At 45.9% G+C, this 19,936-nt stretch overlaps 1 protein-coding gene across 10 annotated transcripts in view; it reads right to left on the bottom strand.

Moving 5' to 3' along the window:
• Nucleotides 1-19,936, bottom strand: part of CELF6 (CUGBP Elav-like family member 6) — a 148,465-nt gene that overhangs the window by 40,740 nt on the left and 87,789 nt on the right. For all 10 annotated transcript variants that reach the window (XR_015729797.1, XM_034432582.3, XM_087878161.1 and 7 more), the window contains one exon: nucleotides 5,663-5,711. Coding sequence is in view for 9 of the 10 variants with exons in the window: in XM_034432582.3 (XP_034288473.2) it covers nucleotides 5,663-5,711 (49 nt within the window). In the remaining variant the exon portion in view is untranslated. The remainder of the gene's footprint in view (nucleotides 1-5,662; nucleotides 5,712-19,936) is intronic.

Raw genomic sequence — 19,936 nt, forward strand, 5'->3', positions numbered from 1 at the left:
GGCTTGGTGGTGATGGGGTAATGTGACTGGGTGGGCATGGCCAACATTTTTTTTTTTTTACTTTTAAAACCATTTTTTCTACAACCTCTTCGGCCGAAGAGGTTGTAAAAAAATGCTTGTAAAAGCCACTGACGATCCCAGCTGAGCCCCGTGATCATCAGAGGCTTTTTAAAAAAAAAATTTAAAAGCATTTTTTCGGCCAAAGAGGTTGTAGAAAAAATGCTTTTAAAAATAATTTTAAAAAGCCTCTGATGATCGCGCAGTTCAGCTGGGCATGGGGGGGGGGGGCGCGGGGATTTTTGCTACCGGTTCTTTGAACCACCCGCCTCCATCGCTACTAGATCGGGCGATCCGGTCTGAACTGGGAGCATTTCACCCCTGCCGTGCGCCTTCTGTGCATGCATCTGGCAGTAGTGAGTTTCAATTTCGATTGCTATCGGTTCATTCGCGGGCGCGGATGCGCTCACGCGCGCGATGCTTCTGCACATGTGCAGAGATGTCCGGACAGGTAGGCGGAGCCTCCCACCACCGCCGCTACCGGTTTGTCCAATCCAGGGTGAAATGGTAGCAACCCACCACTGGCCTCCGGCCTCAGATATGTGCCGAAATAGGATGGCCTAAAGCTGAGCCATGTCGGTGGGCCCATCTGTGATTTCTGCTACTGGTTCGGGTGAATTGGTCCGAACCGGCTGAATCCCACCTCTGGTTTGGAAGGCTGTTATTTTTGGCAAGGAGGAGAGAATGTTTTCCTCCAACTGAGGGTAAGGTAGTGGTATTTATTTAAGTTGATAGCTTAGGGAAGGCATTAATAATTCACCCTTCTCATGATTTGCGAAGTTAAGAATTTCCTATCGGTTCTGCTGAAGACCTGAAGCTTCTGGCAAAACTTCAATCTGGTTGTAAACGCTACTAAGGTATTTGGGATGCCAACTTCTTCTTCTTTTTTTAAAAAATTCAAGCACATTCCCCTAGAGGGCGCTAGTCAGCCGCGAAGAAGCAATTCTGAAGCCTTTTAAGATGTTCTCCACAGAGAGGGCGGGTGTCACTGTTCTGCGCTAAGCTTAGATGTTATGCCCAAGAGTATCGTGGCCAAATTACAGCAAACCAAGATGGAATTTGGTTCAGGTGTGGCCAGAATGCCCAGTTATTATTATTATTATTATTATTATTATTATTATTATTATTATTATTATTATTTTTGTTACTGTCAATGCTCCATTCTCATGCAAATGTCTATTTGAATATAATGCGGACTTGCACATATTTCTAGGTATTTAACAACAACAAAAAAAAAATGCAGCCACTGAATGTTCTTAAGTATACGGTAAATCCGTCCCCGTCTTAGATCCAAGGCTAATGTGTAGCTTTGGTGAAACCTTTAAAGCAGTGTTTCTCAACCTTGGCAACTTGAAGATGAGTGGACTTCAACTCCCAGAATTCCCCAGCCAGCTATGCTGGCTGGGGAATTCTGGGAGTTGAAGTCCATTCATCTTCAAGTTGTCAAGGTTGAGAAACACTGCTTTAAAGCTTCCAGACATGGGAGGGGTAAGAGGGAAAAAAAAATTAAATTTAAATCTCGTTTAAATTTAATTAAAATTCTGTGTATCAGTTTGCATGGTGAGCGGACACAACTCTATAATAAGAGTTCAGCTTTTGCATTCCTCAGTGCCTGGAAAGTTATTTATTTATTTGTTTGTTTGTCAACAAGTCCAAAGAAACAAGTATCAGTATAGACATAGACATGGACACATAAAAAGAAATTGGCACAAATAAAAGGCTATAAATAGGCAAAATATAGTCATAAGCACATAAAATTCAGCCAAATTATTTAATTCGTTTTATTTTATTTTAAATTTTGTATTTATATGTTTTATTCTATGGCTGTTCACCGCCCTGAGTCCTTCGGGAGTAGGGCAGTATATAAATTCAATTAAAAAAAAAATGAGTGCATATAAATGGGGACAGTAGGACAGGGACGGTAGGCACGCTGGTGCGCTTATGCACGCCCCCGTAGGGACCTCTTAAGAAACATGAAAGGTCCACGGTACACAGTTTAAGGTAAAAGGGTTAGAGAGACTAACAACAGGATCAGGTAGAGTGTTCCAGACATTCACTACTCTATTGCAGAAGACGTATTTCCTACCATCAAGATTAGAGCGAATTACATTGAGTTTGAATCTATATAGCCCTTGTGTTATTACGGTTGAAGTTAAAGTACTCATTAACAGGTAGGACGTTATAGTAAATTATCTTATGTACTAAGCTTAGGTCGTAGACGACGATGTAGACGGCGTAGTTTGTGGCAATCCAGACCTAAAATTTCAAACCTGGTGGGAGGCTTGAAATTTATTATTTCGAGCAGAAGATTTGAGGACTCTCCTAGTAAAATATCTCTGGACCATTTGAGAGATCTAATGGTCTGCGCTGCAAATCGGCGAGCCCTTTTCGGGTTCCGTTTTTTGCTTTTCATTACAATCACATCAAAAATGGGGAAGGGGAAGGCAAGCAGACATTGTCCAGGGCTCAACCGGATGGGTTTCAGCCTCGCCACTGTGCCTGCTGTCTCCAAACGAGTTTTTTTCCCCCCCTCCTCCTCCTACATGGGTTGGCTTAATTGCTCACATGCTCACTGCTGTGTAAACCGCAAACTGTGTTTTTGCCTCTAAGGTCAACGGCCAAGGATCAAAAGTGCCAATTTAAATGTAGCCAGTGGAGAGATTGCTATTTAAAAAAAAAAAAAATGCCACCGGTCTGAACAGGAGTATGAAAGAGCAGTCCAAACTCCACAAACTCTTGTGTTACAAGAGAGGGGAGGTGTCAGTTGCCAGAGCTGGACTCTCAAAGGATTCTGCATCTCTATTAGCTGAATTATCTCCTCCTCTGGACCCTTCTTACTCAAACTGCAATGATCTGCAACATTGCAAAGATTTGCAACATTCCTATTTTACTCAGAATCCTACAATTGGAGACTTTGAAGGCTCCACTCAAGTCATCGACTCTACTTTCTTACTAGAGCTGGGATCCAAACTGTTCCTCCAAAATATTCCTCGAGCCCTTCTTGAAAATACAAAATAGCAACGAGATCTCCAGCCGTTTCTCTGTGGATTTAAACCCAGAGTAGAATGACCTGCACCATTAGTAGGTTCTTCCTGAAGTTCTAATGGAATTTGCCTTTTGGGAAACGAAGGGCATCATTCCAAGACCTGCCAATTAATTAATTCCAATTTTGTTTCGTTTTGTTTCTTTTAAGGGGAAGAGCAGCTACTTAAAGACAGGATGACTACAGTGGCATAGAACGGAGCACTGAGATCTTAATTTGATTTGAGGGGCTCCGGCACAATGATATTAAGAGAATATGGTTCCTCTCGGTCTGATTCAACATTTCTAATGGAATGGAAACCTTGGGAGAAGAGGGGAAGAAATGCTATGCTGCCTAGGGAAGGATCAAACAAGGGAAGGAAGAGCCCACAGTTGCTTTAATGGACAGAGAAAAAAATTTAGGGTTTGTCCTAATAATATAGGGAGGTGGTGGCTCAGTGGCTAAGATGCTGAGCTTGTCGATCGAAAGGTCGGCAGTTCAGCGGTTCGAATCCCTAGTGCTGCGTAACAGGGTGAGCTCCCGTTCCTTGTCCCAGCTTCTGCCAACCTAGCAGTTCGAAAGCAGGTAAAAAATGCAAGTAGAAAAATAGGGACCACCTTTGGTGGGAAGGGAACAGCGTTCTGTGTGCCTTTGGCATTTAGTCATGTCGGCCATATGACCACGGAGATGTCTTTGGACAGCGCTGGCTCTTCGACTTTGAAATGGAGATGAGCACCGCCCCCTAGAGTCGGGAACGACCAGCATGTATGTGCGAGGGGAACCTTTACCTTTACCTTACCTAATTAGTCAGGTGGTTAAAAGCAATGGCGGGAAGTTTGTACCTTCAAACATGTAAGATTCTGGTGTATCTTGTAGCCTAAAGTAGTTTTAGCTCGTCTAATTGTGTTTCTTGTCTGAGAAGGATGATGTCAGGCCCAACCCAAGAAGGACATAGAACAATCCAGCCAAAATCTAGTTCTTTACTTGCTCACACCAGGAAGACAGAATCTTGCCAGGCCAAACCTAGATTGCTCTATCCCTGGGAGATTCTAAGGAATGGCTCGCTTAGCTCTCTTCCTTCTCCGATCTAGCTCTGTGCTACGTTGGGTCTTGTCTCACCTCTCCCTCCTTGGAATGTGCTCCCTTCTTTCTGGACAACATCCACTTTACTATGGTCCATCACACTCCTCCCTCTCCATAGGGACCGCCCCTCACCAATGATCTCTAAACCACATCAAGTGCACATCAACCACATCATCCTCAAAGATGATCTAAACCAGGGGTGTCAAATTTAAGGCTGGCAGGCCGGATCTGGCCCATGGGGGTGCTTAGATCTGGCCTGGAGGGCCACCCTGCAAATAGCAATAGCAATAGCACTTAGATTTATATACCGCTTCATAGTGCTTGTTGTGATCCCGACTCCCGAGCCTGTCCTAACAGAGGAAGAGGACTCAGAAGGTGATGGGGAGGAACTGACAAGGCCTCCCTCTCCAGGACCCTCCTTTCTGGCAATGCCCCAGGTTCCATCTGAAGGCCAGGAGGAACAGCCTGGGATGTGGCAGGAGGAAGGCATATCGGAGCACCAATTGATAGGGAGCGAGGATGATGAATCCTGGCTTGATCCCAGGCAGCGTCGGAGGGAGAAGCGTGCGCAGCAACGGAAGAGGCGTGGGAGGGCCAGAGATTGAGCTGAGTCATGGAGCCACGCCCCACCAGGAATAAAAGTGGGTGGGATTGCTCTTCAGGCTTTGTGACAGACAAAGTTAAACCCTGAAAGTCACATCATGATCTTTGAAATTCGGCTTGAATATATTTTGGACTGAACATTGACTAAACTCTTGTCTCGTGGATAATTTGTTGCTCCTGGAATGGACTGAAGATAAGTCCTCTTCGGCTTTATGGGAGTGAAAACAGTCTTGGCAGATATTTGGCAGTTTGCTGCCAAAACCTTGGTCTGCCAAGAATTCTAATCTGTTTACCTAATAAAATATTGGCAGGCGTGCTTGATATTATGTTTGCCTGTGTGAGGAAGGGGGGCAGAACAGTGCTCTGCAGCCCTCTCTAAGCGGTTTACAGAGTCAGCCTCTTGCCCCCAACAATCCAGGTCTTCATTTTACCCACCTCGGAAGGATGGAAGGTTGAGTCCACCTTGAGCCTGGTAGGATTCGAACTGCCGAATTGCAGGCAGCCGGCAGGCAGCAGAAGTAGCCTGCAGTACTGCACTCTAACCACTGTGCCACCGAGGCTCAAATAGTGAAGGACCAGCTCGCGGTGCCTCTGTCAGCGAAAATGGATCCTCCGTTTTTGCTGGCAGAGGGCTGCAGGAAGATCCCTCCCAGCTCTGTTCAGGCCACCACGAGTGCCCCTGACACAAAGGATGTCGAGCTGGCCATGCCCACCCCAGCCATGCCCACCAAGCCCCCTCCCCCCCCCGAGATCAAACACAACCCTCAATGAAATTGAATTTGATACCGCTGATCTAAATCAACTTAAAGTGTTGCCTGCACCACCCTTTGGAGAAACTGGCTGAGCATACAAAGAATGTTTTTTTAAAAAATAAATTTAAAAAATAACGCCACCTACCTCCCCGGCCTTCGCTATCTGCTGGTTTCACTTGGATTGGACGGTTCATCTGCCAAAGGAAACACAAGAAGGATTGATGAGATTCTAGATTTGTGTAGAGCCATTCCATGTTCTAATAGGAGTCCATCTTTCTGAACTGGGGAGTACATTTAGATGATATCCAGAGGCATCCATGTCTGTGGCGATTCTCAGTCATCCAGGTCATGATTGTCCCAAAGGTGCTTTTTTTCAGAAGGCAACTAGACTTCCTTGGGTTTTTTTTTCTTTGAAGACCTTTCGCTTCTCATCCAGGAAGCTTCTTCAGTTCAACGTCTTGGATAGGAAGCGAAAGGTCTTCAAGGAAAAACAAAGGAAGCCCAGTTGCATCCTGAAAAAGCAATTTGGGACAGAGGCATCTATGTGTACATGCCCATTTTTTTAAAAAAAATTGATTTATATGCCGCCCTTCTCCGGAGACTCAGGGCGGCTTACAATGCGTTAAGCAATAGCCTTCATACTTTTGTATATTTTATACAAAGTCAGCTTATTGCCCCCACAAACTGGGTCCTCATTTCACCTACCTTAGAAAGGATGGAAGGCTGAGTCAACCTTGAGCCTGGCGAGATTCGAACTTATAGTAATTGCAGACAGCTGGTGTTAATCACAATGCTATCAGTCTGCTGAGCCACCAGCAGACTGATATATTTAATTCTATAAGGACCATTTTCTATATTATTCACGTTGTTTTGTATTTTGTTATGGATTGCACCAGTGGAGGCTAAATCAATTTCGCTGTATACATGTACAATTCAACATCAGTCCCTAGCTACGCCTACTCAGCAGGTCATTAGGGAAGAGAACTGGTTGTTAAAAAATACCAGGAACTACAAAACCCTTTTGACATCTCTCTCTCTCTTCCTCCCTCCCTTCCTCCTCCCTCTCTCTCCCTCTCTCCCCCCCACCCTCTGTATCTCTCTCTGTCTCTGCCCTGGCCACTTCTCCATCCCCCGCCATCACCCGTACCTTCTCAGGCTAGCGAAAAAGGACTTGAAGGGGAGGGCGAGCGGTGGGGTCAGCTAGTGGTGGGCTCACCCAACAGGGAGCCACAGCAGAGGGCCCAAAGAGCCGCTCCTGTGGCTCCGGAGCCGCAGGTTGCTGACACCTGTGCCAGGGGAACCTTTCTTTCTTTCTTTCTTTCTTTCTTTCTTTCTTTCTTTCTTTCTTTCTTTCTTTCTTTCTTTCTTTCTTTCTTTCTTTCTTGCGATTTATATGCCGCCTTTCTCCCTAGGGACTCAAGGCGGCTTACAAAATGACAACTTCAATACAAATCACAATACAATACAAAATTAAAATCAATAACCCAGTTAAAAAACGATTTAAAATTATACCAGTGTACCCCCCCCCAAACGGATCAGTTTAATTGGCGGAAGAGCCACGTCTTCAGCTCGCGGCGGAAGGAAAGAAGGTCGGGGGCTGTCCTGAGGTCAGTGGGCAATCCATTCCAGAGGGTCGGGGCTCCCACAGAGAACGCCCTCCCCCTGGGGTGTCGTCAGCCGACATTGTTTGGCCGACGGCACCCTGAGGAGGCCGACTCTGTGAGAGCGCACAGGACGATGGGAGAACGGCTGGAGATGGTCCTGCAAAGTACCCCGGGCCTAAGCCATGAAGGGCTTTACCTTTACCTTAAGCATACTGAGGCTTATTGTAATGACTGAAGCAAGTCCGGAGGGCGTGTGAAAATACAACCGACTCCCAGGGCAGGTAGATGGGTGGGTTAAAAAAAAAATACTAATGGAAAAGGCTTCCTGAAAAATGACTGGTCTAAAGAGCCAGCCAGAATGTTGAACCAGAAACTGTCCGCATGTCAACACTTCATGCACGCATGACTGCTTCTATCTAAGCCCCTTCCTAAGGAGGAAGGCTTGGAGCGAGCTAAAAAGATAAATGCTACATTTATAGCCTGGAACATCAAGCTAGGAGGGTAACATGAACTGAATACAGAACCCTCCAGGGGTACCACAGTGTTGTTTGCAAAGCCGCCTCTGTTGCCGCGGTGAAGGATGCTTTTCCCAGCATCCTTCGACCAACCGGCTGCGTGCAGCTCCTTCTCTTGCCTCTCCCAGCCACCTGACCACTCTCCTCCTGCCAATCAGACGGGCTAATTGATTTGTGTATTAAGAGACATTGTTGATGGCATTTGATGGCTATTAAAGTCAATTAAAGCTCCTTCGCTTGATTGGGGTGACAGATGAATGGATACTGAATGCATCCAATCCTGTATCCAGGGTTTGCAGACAAACACTTAGACAGCCGTACGTCTACATATATCCTACGCTCCACGTCTGACCGTCTCAAAGTAACTCTCACACACATAAACCCTGCATGGATGGGAACACGGGATCTCTTGCTGCACTCAGTCCTGGAAACAGGTTTGTTTTTTGGGGATCTTGGATTCAGGAACTAGTTAAGAACTCCCTTAGTAGCCTCAGAGGATGAGACAGTACAGAACAGGTACACTACCTTTCAACAACCTGACATTCTATAGATCAGCGTTTCTCAACCTTGGTAGCTTGAAGATGTGAGTGCTTCCGCCCCCAGAATTCCCCAGCCAGCATACGATGGACTTCAACGCCCAGGATGAATGTCAACTCCCCAAATTATGTGGACTTCAACTTCCAAAATTATATAGACTTCAGCTCCCATGCTTGCAAGAGAATTCTGAGGGCTGAAGGCCACACATCTTGAAGCTGACGAAGTTGAGAAACTCTTGCGTAGAGAGTAAGGAAAATAACTTCACGGAGACATGCAGGAACTATTGCCTAGGTCAGGGGTCGGCAACCTTAAACACTCAAAGAGCCGTTTGGGCCTGTTTCCCAAAGAAAAGAAAACACTGGGAGCCACAAAACCCTTCCCGTGCCTGACGATTTCTTGAGCGGCCACAAAACTAGCATATATAGTTGAATTAAACGTTCTGTTTTCTTCTGAAACTTTTCTTTTCTTGGATTTATCCATAGTTGGCCTACCGAGGGTTGAAAAGCTCACTAAATTGCGTGCCAGCGGGTTTCGCACATTGGTGGTTGTGAAACATATATTTTGAGTGACAGGGAGCCGCAGCAGAGGGGTGAAAGAGCCACATGCAGCTCCAGAGCCACAGGTTGCTGTCCTCTGGCCTAGGTAAAAGGGGTTGAAATATTGCTTAAGTCCAGAAGATCCAGATAACATTCAGAAGTGAGTCAGGCAGATGCTTCCCGGATTCATTGCAGTGTATGAGGTCCAGCATAATAACAACTTGCAAGATTCTGTTATTATACCCATCTCTATTAAAAGTAGCTTTAGCCTTGCTGTGATGTTGATTTCCTGGTCCAGTCTACCTAGCAGGGCTGACAGGTATGTCTAAAATCAGACAGTCCACCATAAATGCTCACCTGAGTACATGGAAGCAACTAATCTCTAGTAACCAGAACATATCGAAGTTGCTTTCTACGCTTGTTTAACATTTGTCGATTTTGCAGATTCCTAACTTGCTTCCTAACGTTTCACACAACCAGCTCTGCTCCCTTTCGCCTGAGGCTAACGGACCAGCTGGTGAAGGAACACCAGCGACAAGTTAAGTTGCAAACTTCTAAGCTATTCTTTGGCACCGCAAGTTTTTGATGCATCTTGGCAAGGGAAGCTCCGATTTGGCAGACTAGCTTACATCTCTTGGGAAGAGTCAACGACTCAATAAAGAGTCAATTCCTCTCTTAATGACTGGGCTTTGCCAAGCTTAACAAGAAGTCCAGTTTGGAAAGCAGAATGGTCTGCTGAAGTTGGAACTGTCAGGAGGCTGGGAAATGCGGCCTGCAGAATATCAAGAGTGGGGAGTGGGTGGTGGAACGGGATATGATGTAGAGTTATAACATAATAAGATTGAAATTGGAAGGTGTCTTGGTGTCCAGCTAATCTACCCCCTGCTCAATCCAGATTCCACTTGGAGCATTCAACTACAGCATCCCTGACAGATGGCCATCGAATTGCTTCCTAAGTACCTCTACAAAATTGGCCTCAATTTATTCCCAGCATCTGATCTTCCATAATGTCTGGAAGTTTCTTCTCTCAGAGACTCTGGCCCTCTACCGTTTGCTCATCCTGATTTTGGAATGGAAGGAAATATCCTTCTCCACTGGTAACATTTCTGATAGTTGAAGACAACCATCGTGTCTTGTCTTCATCACACTAAGTGATAACACATTTGGAATCCAGAAAATTCGTTTATTCATTATAAGCTCATTTTCCCTCCTCTGGGAAGTTTAAATTATGGGTATATTTATGACTTGGTTGGTTGCTGTCCTATTTTTTTCCCACACCTCGCACATAACAAACTATGATACCATAGAAAAAAATGTTGGCAAAAATGTTTTGCCTTGGCTGGCTATTTTTCCATTGGTAAGGTCTTAATCCTTGTTTATCTGGGTGTTGGTTGCTGGAGAGGATGTGTTCTGGTGCTATTTTCTTCTTAATTCCTAAGATAATAAGCAGGGATTAACACCAGACAAACAAACAAGCAGAAAACAATACCCTAATCAAGGAACTGCCAAAAAGAAAACCACACCCCCACCAACACTGGAAGAGCAAGCTACTGTATATAAACAAAGAGAAAACCCCACACCCACTAACACTGATGGTGTTACCTAGTTAGGTAACCAAACATCTGCATGTAGACGACCACATACAGAGAGGACCAAAAACTCCACACAGTTCAACTCCCAGCTATGCATATTCTCTTCTAATAAGAGAATTAAGCGGGAACTTCAGATAATAACTTTCATTTGGCTCTGTATCTCCTCCTCTTTGTGTGATGTGAAGGATGAGAGGGAACACAAGACCTTTTTCAAGATGTGGCACAAATGATTCCTTTCGCCAGAAGTCTACCTGGTGTTTGCTTCACGGCCTTTCCTTCTAGAACCATTCTCACACTTTCCTTTTCTGTGATCCAAATTAAAAACGACAACAAAGAATCTAAGAAGAGTTGGTTGGATGATACCAAAGAGCCTCTAGGAGATGACAGCTCCATTTTGGCCAACTTATTGAGATGTCAATGCTTTGGGAGATCCAGAACAGGAGCGCAAGGAGGACATTCTCCCAAGGTTGTCCCTGAACCAATCTTCATTTGGAAACCTATCACTTCTCAACTATCTGGGGCTGATCCTGACAAACAGAAACCCCCTTTGATCCTTCTCCTCCTTCCCGATCAATAGGTATGAAGATGGGGGCAACCCACCCACCCACCACTGCCAGTCGAGAAAGTTTGCCATGAACTTCTTGTCCGCCAGAGACCAATGACAAATATTTCCTTTCAATTACCCCTGGTTCATAAAGCTAATGCTTGTTCCAAGCGGCAGGCCGTATCTATCATCCCTCAGGCGGCCTCCTCACTACATTAGTTTTATGGGCCTGCGCCCTTGATGGGCACGTTGAATCCTGCCAGCGATAAGACTAACAAATTAGTCAAACTGACACCGAGGGGAGTTTTTACGAGACCGGGCTCCAGCCTGACTCCACCAGCTCTGCTCCTTTGTCTAGGGCAGGGGTCTGCAACCTTAAACACTCAAAGAGCCATTTGGACCCCTTTCCCACAGGAAAGAAAACGCCGGGAGCCACAAAACCTAGTGGGCGTAGCCAACTCAACATCATTCACTTCCATCAGTCACATGACAGCCCCCTAGCCACGCCTACTCAGCAGGTCATTAGGACAGAGAACCATTTGTTAAAAAGCACCGGGAACTACAAAACCCTTTTGACCTCTCTCTCTCCCCCCCCCTCTCTCTGTCTCTGCCCTGGTCACTTCTCCATCTGCTGCCGTCTCTCTTACCTTCTCAGGCCAGGTGAGGAGTGACTGGGAGGGGAGGGCGAGGGGCAGGGCCAGCCAGTGGTGGGATCACCTGACAGGGAGCCACAGCAGAGAGCCCAAAGAGCCACATGCGGCTCTGGAGCCACAGGTTGCTGACACCTAGGAAACCACTCGTAGGGCTAAGAAACAGATTTAAATCCAGCTGCAACAGCCTTCCTTCAAAAAAAAAAAAAGGGCACACATCCTTTTCACCTGCACGTCCTTCCCCAGGTGAGAGGACGCTGCTGTTATTTATTAAACAGATTTATTATGGCTGCCCTAGCTCCAACACAGATTGGTGTCTCCAGGCGGCTTTCAAAATTAAAAGAAGGCCACAGCGTATAAAACCTCCCCTGATCTCCCTGTCTAATGGACAAAGGCTGTCTAAGAAAACAGAAGATAACAAGGACTTCCTGACATCTGCCGTATATTATTTCCAGGTGGAAGCATCCAAAATATCAGTTTAGAAACGGTGTTTCTCGACCTCAGCATCACGGATGGACTTCAACGCCCAGAGTTCCCCAGCCAGCATGCTCCTAACTATGTTCAAGTTGCTGAGATAGAAGAATCCTGGTTTAGAAGCAGCCGTGAAAGGATCCAAGACAGAAAAGGAAGAACAAAAGCAATTTCACGGGGACACACAAACACACACACACCCAGAGTCAATGGCTTTCGCTTGTCCTGTGCTCCAGCAACAGTGAAATCAATCAATGGAAATTAGGATTTTTTCAGGAAGAATGCAGAGCGAAATAGATTGTTTGGTTTTGCCAGAACAACACCAGAATCAGTTTAAATATCTCCATGATCTGGAGAATGAGAAATGTGTGTGTTTATGTGCTCGATGTTATATTATAAATGGAGGATATCATTCATGCTATTGTGAATCTGTGTTAGCTGTCGTTATTGTTGTTAGAAATACGTTTATATATATATATTTGATGAATTTGTATCTATTGTAGTGCAGAATAGGCGTTATTTTATGCCGTAAGCCAGAGGTCTTCAAACTTGGCCGCTTTAAGACTTGTGGACTTCAACTCCCAGAATTCTCCAGCGAGCTATGCTGGCTGGAGAATTCTGGGAGTTGACATCCACAAGTCTTAAAGCGGCCAAGTTTGAAGACCTCTGCCGTAAGCTGTAGGGCAGGGTATAGGAGAGGACCAGGCTGAGCCCGAGGGAGGGGTCAAGTGGGCCATCAGTTTGGAGTCACTTCGTGCCCACAAGAGAGATCTAGGCGCAGCCGTCCTTGAATTCCGTAGATTCTTATCTCCCGCTAAATTTCTCTCGGTCGTTAGTAGTTCAGATTCCTGTAGAGAGCTAGCACGGAATAATAAAACTTGTACTCATTCGAACAACCTGGGTTCCTTATTTCTTGCACCTCACCTGACACAGGGTTTCCTAACCTGGGTAACTTTAAGACATGTGGACTCCAACTGGGGAATTCTGGGAGTTGAAGGCCACATGTCTTAAAGTTACCCAGATTGGGAAACCTAGCTTTAGGGAAAAGCTTGCTTCTCTGTTGTGGGAAGGAAGAAATCCTTTTCCTTTTTTTGTTTCAAGGAGAAAGTTTCCCTGAGTGAAGAAAGGTCTTTAGTTGAGATCAAAGTATCTACGGGGAAAATGAAGTTTCTTTCCCCATTGCACATGGGTGCATGTATTATACTGGAAAGGAATAGGATCACGTCCCTCGCGTCAAAAGCTTACCAAACATTATCAGAGGAAGCTTTACTTCTTCCCCAGCTCCTGAGAGGGCTGAGCTGCCTATGTATTTGAAGCTCTCGGCCCAAACACACACAAACACACACAGACACATCCACACAAACATAGAGATTTCTTTCCCTCCGTGAGTCTGTCTGCCCCCCACCCCACCCCTCCCTCTGGAATCTTCCCTGTGTTTCTTCAAGTGGAGATGAAGCTAATGGTTAATCAGGAATAATTATTTCTCTCTGTGTTTGTTTCTCCAGTTCTAGCGTTCCCAAAGGACGTTTCCTAAATCCTGTTGACAGAGATTACATGGGCAGCAGGAGAGAGTCTCCGAGGAGATAAGGCAGCCTGCAGGCAGCCCGTTAACAACGCAAGACAGCACACGAAACCACGGGGAAGATCCAGGTGCAACCGAGTCAGCAGGGAGCATGCATGAAGGCTAGCCCAGTTACTCCGGCGACAAAGCTCAATTGTTCCCGTCGATCGCTCGGTCTTTGCCAGTCATCCTCAATCTGGCAGTTTTGGGCCAGGGAATTCTGGGAGTTGAAGTCCGCATGTCTTAAGGCGGCTGAAGTTGAGAGACGCAGCTCTTAGAAGCCATGCATCTCGGTGGCCATCATCCCCAGTCTGGCCAACATTCCAGGGGCACTAGGTTGGGAAAAGCTGTCCTAGACTCTCCTTTTCATTGAACCTGACAGCATAAGGAGATGATGGTGATGATGATGATGGATGATGAGCCGTGGTGGCGCAGTGGTTAGAGTGCAGTACTGCAGGCTACTTCTGCTGACTGCCGGCTGCCTGCAAGTTTGGCAATTCGATTCTCACCAGGCTCAAGATTGACTCAGTGCTATTGCCCTTCCTTCCTTCCTTCCTTCCTTCCTTCCTTCCTTCCTTCCTTCCTTCCTTCCTTCCTTCCTTCCTTCCTCCTAAAGATTGACTTAGCCTTTCATCCTTCTGAGGTGGGTAAAATGAGGACCCAGATTGTTGGGGGCAAATTTGCTGACATTGTAAACCACTTAGAGAAGGATGTAAAGCACTGTGAAGTGGTATATAAGTCTAAATGCTATTTTCCTTCCTTCCTTCCTCCCTCCCTCCCTCCCTCCCTCCCTCCCTCCCTCCCTCCTAAAGATTGACTTAGCCTTCCATCCTTCTGAGGTGGGGAAAATGAGGACCCAGATTCTTGGGGGCAATAGGTTGACATTGTAAACTACCCAGAGAGTATGGTAAAGCACTATGAAGTGGTATATAAATCTAAGTGCAATTGCTATTGCTATTGGTGATGATGATGTCCATTCAGTTGTGTCCAACCCTTGGCGATTCTATGGGCCAGGTCTCTCCATATCTTCCAATCTTAAATTACTTAATATAAGGACACTTGCTCTATATTAGTTCTTCCTAGATGTCTTGGGATGTATTGTCCCGAACCCTAGCTAGCTTGCCCAATGAGGATGAGGATGATGGGGTTTGTAACCTACTGTGTTTCCCCAAAAATAAGACCGGGTCTTATATTAATTTTTGCTCCAAAAGATGCATTAGGGCTTATTTTCTGGTTAGGTCTTATTTTGGGGGGAAATACGCTACTAAATGCACCCATCTGGCTGACAATCTTCACTAGGGCTTATTTTGGGGGTAGGGCTTATATTACGAGCATCCTGAAGAATCATTCTAGGGCTTATTTTCCGGTTGGGTCCTATTTTCGGGGAAACAAGGTATCACAACTGAGTGGGGAGAAAAGACTCGGTTGGATGAGCTCTGGGTTCGTTCTTGAACTCAAGACAACTAGCTTTAGGCTCTGTAGAGAGTGTTGGATATTTATCCTACTGTTGGGTAGGTAATATATAGAAAAACTATGTTTGTGACTTTAAATGATATAGTAAGAATTATTGGCTGTGCTATTATCAGGCAGCCATAAAAGTAGACAGGAACCCGGGAGCTCCTGCTCCTGCTATTTGATGATTGATCTCCTGAAGAGGGACTGTGTGTGACTGAAGAGAACTGTAAGCAAACTATGTTTTGTGTTGGAGAGTGATTATTCAAAGACGTGTTATCATTGCCAGAGTGACCATTTTTTGTTAGCAGGATTGGAAGCTGGTCTCTGACAGAATTGGGGGAAACGCTTCTGGAGTAGGCTGAGGGGGAGGAGGGGAGAGGCTTGTTTATGGGGTTTGCTCCGAACCATAACAAACAACAAAGCAGAAGCAGATATAAAATAGAAACTCTGGGGAAATGCAAAGTGGAGGATCAGAAGGAGGAGATAATTACTTTCTGCAAACCCCAAGAGTGATTTGGGATGAGCTGCCGTTACGGGTATATTGTTCTTACTGCACTTCAGGAATTCTGACACCAAACTCTCAATCTGCCCACTAGATTGAACACTTCACCCAGATCTCTCTCTGTCGTGTCATTCCTGCTATTGTTTTAATAGTAGTAGCAGAAGTTGTAGAAGCAGTAGTAATCCCAATACTACAGGTCTGTCAACATTGACTAATAATCTGAATTATTAAATTCAGATTAATAACACTGAATTTTTTTTTAAAAAAAAACCTCTTTTTTTACGGCTCTGTAATCTCTTCATTTGGGGTAGAGTCAGGGTGACTGGATGGACCTGCGAGTTTACTGGCTGGATGCCCTTCCTGATGCCTTGTGGAGTTCACAGCAGATTTTCTTTTCTTTGTGCCTTAGGACAGAAATATCTGCCACTATCTAGGATTGTACCAGTGGTGAAATCCAATTTTTTTTTACTACCGGTTCTGGCGTGGCTTGGTGGGCATGGCAGGGGAAGGATACTGCAAAATCCCCATTCCCTCCCCACTCCAGGGGGAAGGATATTACAAAATCCCCATTCCCTCTCCACTCCTGGAGGAAGGATATTGCAAAATCTCCATTCCCACCCCACTCTGGGGCCAGCCAGAGGTGGTGTTTGCCGATTCTCCGAACTACTCAAAATTTCTCCTACCGGTTCTCCAGAACCTGTCAGAACCTGCTGGATCTCACCCCTGGATTGTATTCTCAGCTTTCCGAGCCGGAGGGGAGCATCTTCACCACTGATCTGTCCCCGACAACCACTAGGTCACCACACTGCTCTTATAACACAATGTTATTGTGTTATTAATAACACTGAATTATGTAAAATAAATAAATAAATTGCCTTTTGGCATTTGCTTTGTAGCCAGAGACAATCAAGTGGCTGGGTCTCTTAAAATTTTCTAGAAGTAGCACCTTTTCCTTGCCAGTAAACCCGACGGCCCTCCATCTCCCCAAAGTCATAAAAACAGCAGAGCACTTTGTAATGGTTGGGAGACTGATCGGTCCAATGCAGTAGAAACTTTCCATGGTTTACTGAAGCCCAACTTCCTAAAAAAAAAATAAAAAATCCCCAAAGCAATCCCTATTGGGATACAACTCGGAGGAAAGGAAGAACTTCCTTGCCTTGTGGAAAGTTTATTTCATAAAAAAAAAAAATTGCTCGCCTATAGGAACTTTTTGGGTGAGGGCAATTGTGAAATCCAAATTTTTTTACTACTGGTTCTGTGAGCGTGGCTTGGTGGGCGTGGTGTGGCTTGGTGGGTGTGGCTTGGTGGGTGTGGCAGGGGAAGGATACTGCAAAAACTCCATTCCCACCCCACTCCTGGGGGAAGGATATTGCAAGATCTCCACTCCTACCCAACTCTGGGGCCAGCCAGAGGTGGTATTTAGCATTTCTCCAAACTGCTCAAAATTTCCGCTACCAGTTCTCCAGAACCTGTCAGAACCTCCTGGATTTCACCCCTGAAATCCTTCTCCAATTCTTGTCTCCCTCCTGCTCTTGGGAGCCCAGGAATAGAGACATAGGATGCTTCTCCATCCCCTGCTGTTGCCTTTACCTTCTCAGACCAGGCGAAGAGTGACTGGGAGGGGAGAGCGAAGGGTGGGGCCAGCCAGTGGTGGGATCACCCGACAAGGAGCCACAGCAGAGGGCCCAAAGAGCCACATGCAGCTCCGGAGTTGCAGGTTGCTGACACCCGCTCTAGAGTAAGCAACACTGTTTCCTCTTGGTGTCAGTGTTACATTTAGCATGCAGACGTTTTCCGTCCTTCAGAGATTATGGAGGGATGACGTCCGGGCGGGTGGGTGAGCAGAGTCTCCCGCAGTTGCTGCTACCGGTTCTCCCAAACCGGCTAGAACCAGCTTAATACCACCACTGGTGCAAAGTCCTGTGTGAAATTAGATAAAATTGCCCTCAAATGAGGGAACCCAGTGTGACATATTCTTCAGGGCAGATAGGATGAATCTTTTCTCTCTGGGTGCCTGAGTTGTGGAAATGCAACAGCCGACATGCGGCAAGCTCAGATTTTGAAACAACACACGACAACACCAAAACAGGATGCAATAAATAAGACTGCATTTTTGTACACCTCCTTTCTTGAACACGGGGCACACATCGGTGGAGGGGAGGGAATCCTAAACAAACCAACTGACCCTTTGGGCTGTCTTGCAGTGCCTGTATCTCCTTTCAGAGTCCCTGGAGCTCCCTTTGTCCAAAAATCATTAGAAAAAAAACACACGATATGGCCGAGCCATAATTTCCCATTGATAATCAGGCCAAAAGCTATGGGAGAGGTAGATAATGTTTGGATGACATTAGGCGCAGTTTTAAAAAGCTGCTACGAATGTTCAAATCTTGATATACACCATCCAACCTTGCTTTCTCTCAGTAACATCTTCAAGTCACGAGCTCATGAATGGCCCTTGCGTGGAAGGAAGGAAGGAAGGAAGGAAGGAAGGAAGGAAGGAAGGAAGGAAGGAAGGAAAAAGAAAAAAGGAAGGAAAAAGAAAAAAGGAAGGAAAAAGAAAAAAGGAAAGGAAAGAAGGAAGGAAGGAAAAAGAAAAAAGGAAGGAAGGAGAGAAAAAAGGAAGGAAGGAGAGAAGAAAAAGGAAGGCAGGACGGAAGGAAGGAGGGAGGGAGGGAAGGAAGGAAGGAAGGAAAAAGAAAAAAGGAAGGAGAGAAGAAAAAGGAAGGCAGGACGGAAGGCAGGACGGAGGGAGGGAGGGAAGGAAGGAAGGAGAGAAAAAAAGGAAGGAAGGAAGGAGAGAAGAAAAAGGAAGGCAGGACGGAAGGAAGGACGGAGGGAGGGAGGGAGGGAAGGAAGGAAGAAAGGAAGGAGAGAAGAAAAAGGAAGGCAGGACGGAAGAAGGAGGGAGGGAGGGAGGGAGGGAGGGAGGGAGGGAAGGAAGGAAGGAAGGAAGGAAGGAAGGAAGGAAGGAAGGAAGGAAGGAAGGAAGTGGGTTCTCCAACCATTGGGGAAAAAAATAAGGAAAAAGGACACTCTAAAAAAAATCAAGTTCCTCCATCCCAAAATAATGTCCATCCTCTAAGCACATCCATTTGTTCGCATGAACGGAACCGAGCACTAGAAAGGTTAAAAAGAGCCTTCAGCAAAACCACCAAGTCAGAGAACAAGCACCCACCCACCTCGGTTATCAGGAAACAGTCTTGTGCCAATCACCCCCCCCCCACCCCCGAGACCCCAGGAGCTCGTGACTGCGAGATGAATGGCCCCAATGTATTTCGCAAGAAAGGAAGGGCTGCTGCTATCTGGGTGCCACTGTGCCAAGTGCCTATCACGCCTTGTCAAACTATTCTTCATTTTTCAGCCTTGCTCAAGTTTTTCTCTGTAATGGCTTTGTTTTCTTAGTTCAGTGGTAGAATAGTTTGCTTTTTCCCTCCCCATCTCTTTCTCTCTCCTTCTTTCTCTCTCCTTCTCTCTCTTTCTCTCTCTCTCTCCTTTTCCTTCTCTTTCTCTCTCCTCTCTCTTTCTCTCTCTCTCCTTCTCTCTCTCCTGTTGTTGTTATTGTTGTTGTTGTTGTTGTTGTTATTATTATTATTATTATTATTATTATTATTATTATTATTATTATTAAAAAGCCCATTTAATATGCACCAAGACAAATTCCTTGTGTGTCCAATCACACTTGGCCAATAAAAAATTCTCTTCTCTTCTCTTCTCTTCTCTTCTCTTCTCTTCTCTTCTCTTCTCTTCCCTTCCCCTCTCCTCTCCTCCCTTCCCTTCCCTTCCCTTCCCTTCCCTTCCCTTCTCCTCCCTTCCCTTCCCTTCCCTTCCCTTCCCTTCCCTTCCCTTCCCTTCCCTTCCCTTCCCTTCCCTTCCCTTCCCTTCCCTTCCCTTCCCTTCCCTCCTCTCCTCTCCTCTCCTCTCCTCTCCTCTCCTCTCCTCTCCTCTCCTCCCTTCCCTTCCCTTCCCTTCCCTTCCCTTCCCTTCCCTTCCCCTCCCCTCCCCTCCCCTCCCCTCCCCTCTCCTCTCCTCCCTTCCCTTCCCTTCCCTTCTCTTCTGAGACCTGGAACCATGAAAGGTCTTATTTACAAGTTTGTGTGTATCTGATCCCTGATTACGCCTGTCCAGTTTGTTCAGGTTTATCTTTCGGACTAAGCATAAATGGAGGCCTTTTGCTTTGGCTCAGCAGCTTCTGCAAACCAATATCCTGCTTTGGAAAAACTCTGTTTGTGCTGAGTGGCTTGGATGGGTTATTACCAGCCAATGATGACTTATTCAATAACCACTCTTAAATAATCTTCGGCTTTGCAGGATACAGGAATTCAGAATCACAGAATTGGAAAGGATCTTGGAGATCTTCTAGTGCAACCTCCTAGTTCACGCAGGAAACCTATACCATATCTGAGGGGCTGCCCCAAAGAAGAGGAGGGAGTCAACCTATTCTCCAAAGCATCT

Source organism: Pantherophis guttatus, chromosome 13 (assembly GCF_059756535.1).
Source record: "Pantherophis guttatus breed Tessera chromosome 13, ASM5975653v1, whole genome shotgun sequence".
Classification (NCBI taxonomy): Eukaryota; Metazoa; Chordata; class Lepidosauria; order Squamata; family Colubridae; genus Pantherophis; species Pantherophis guttatus.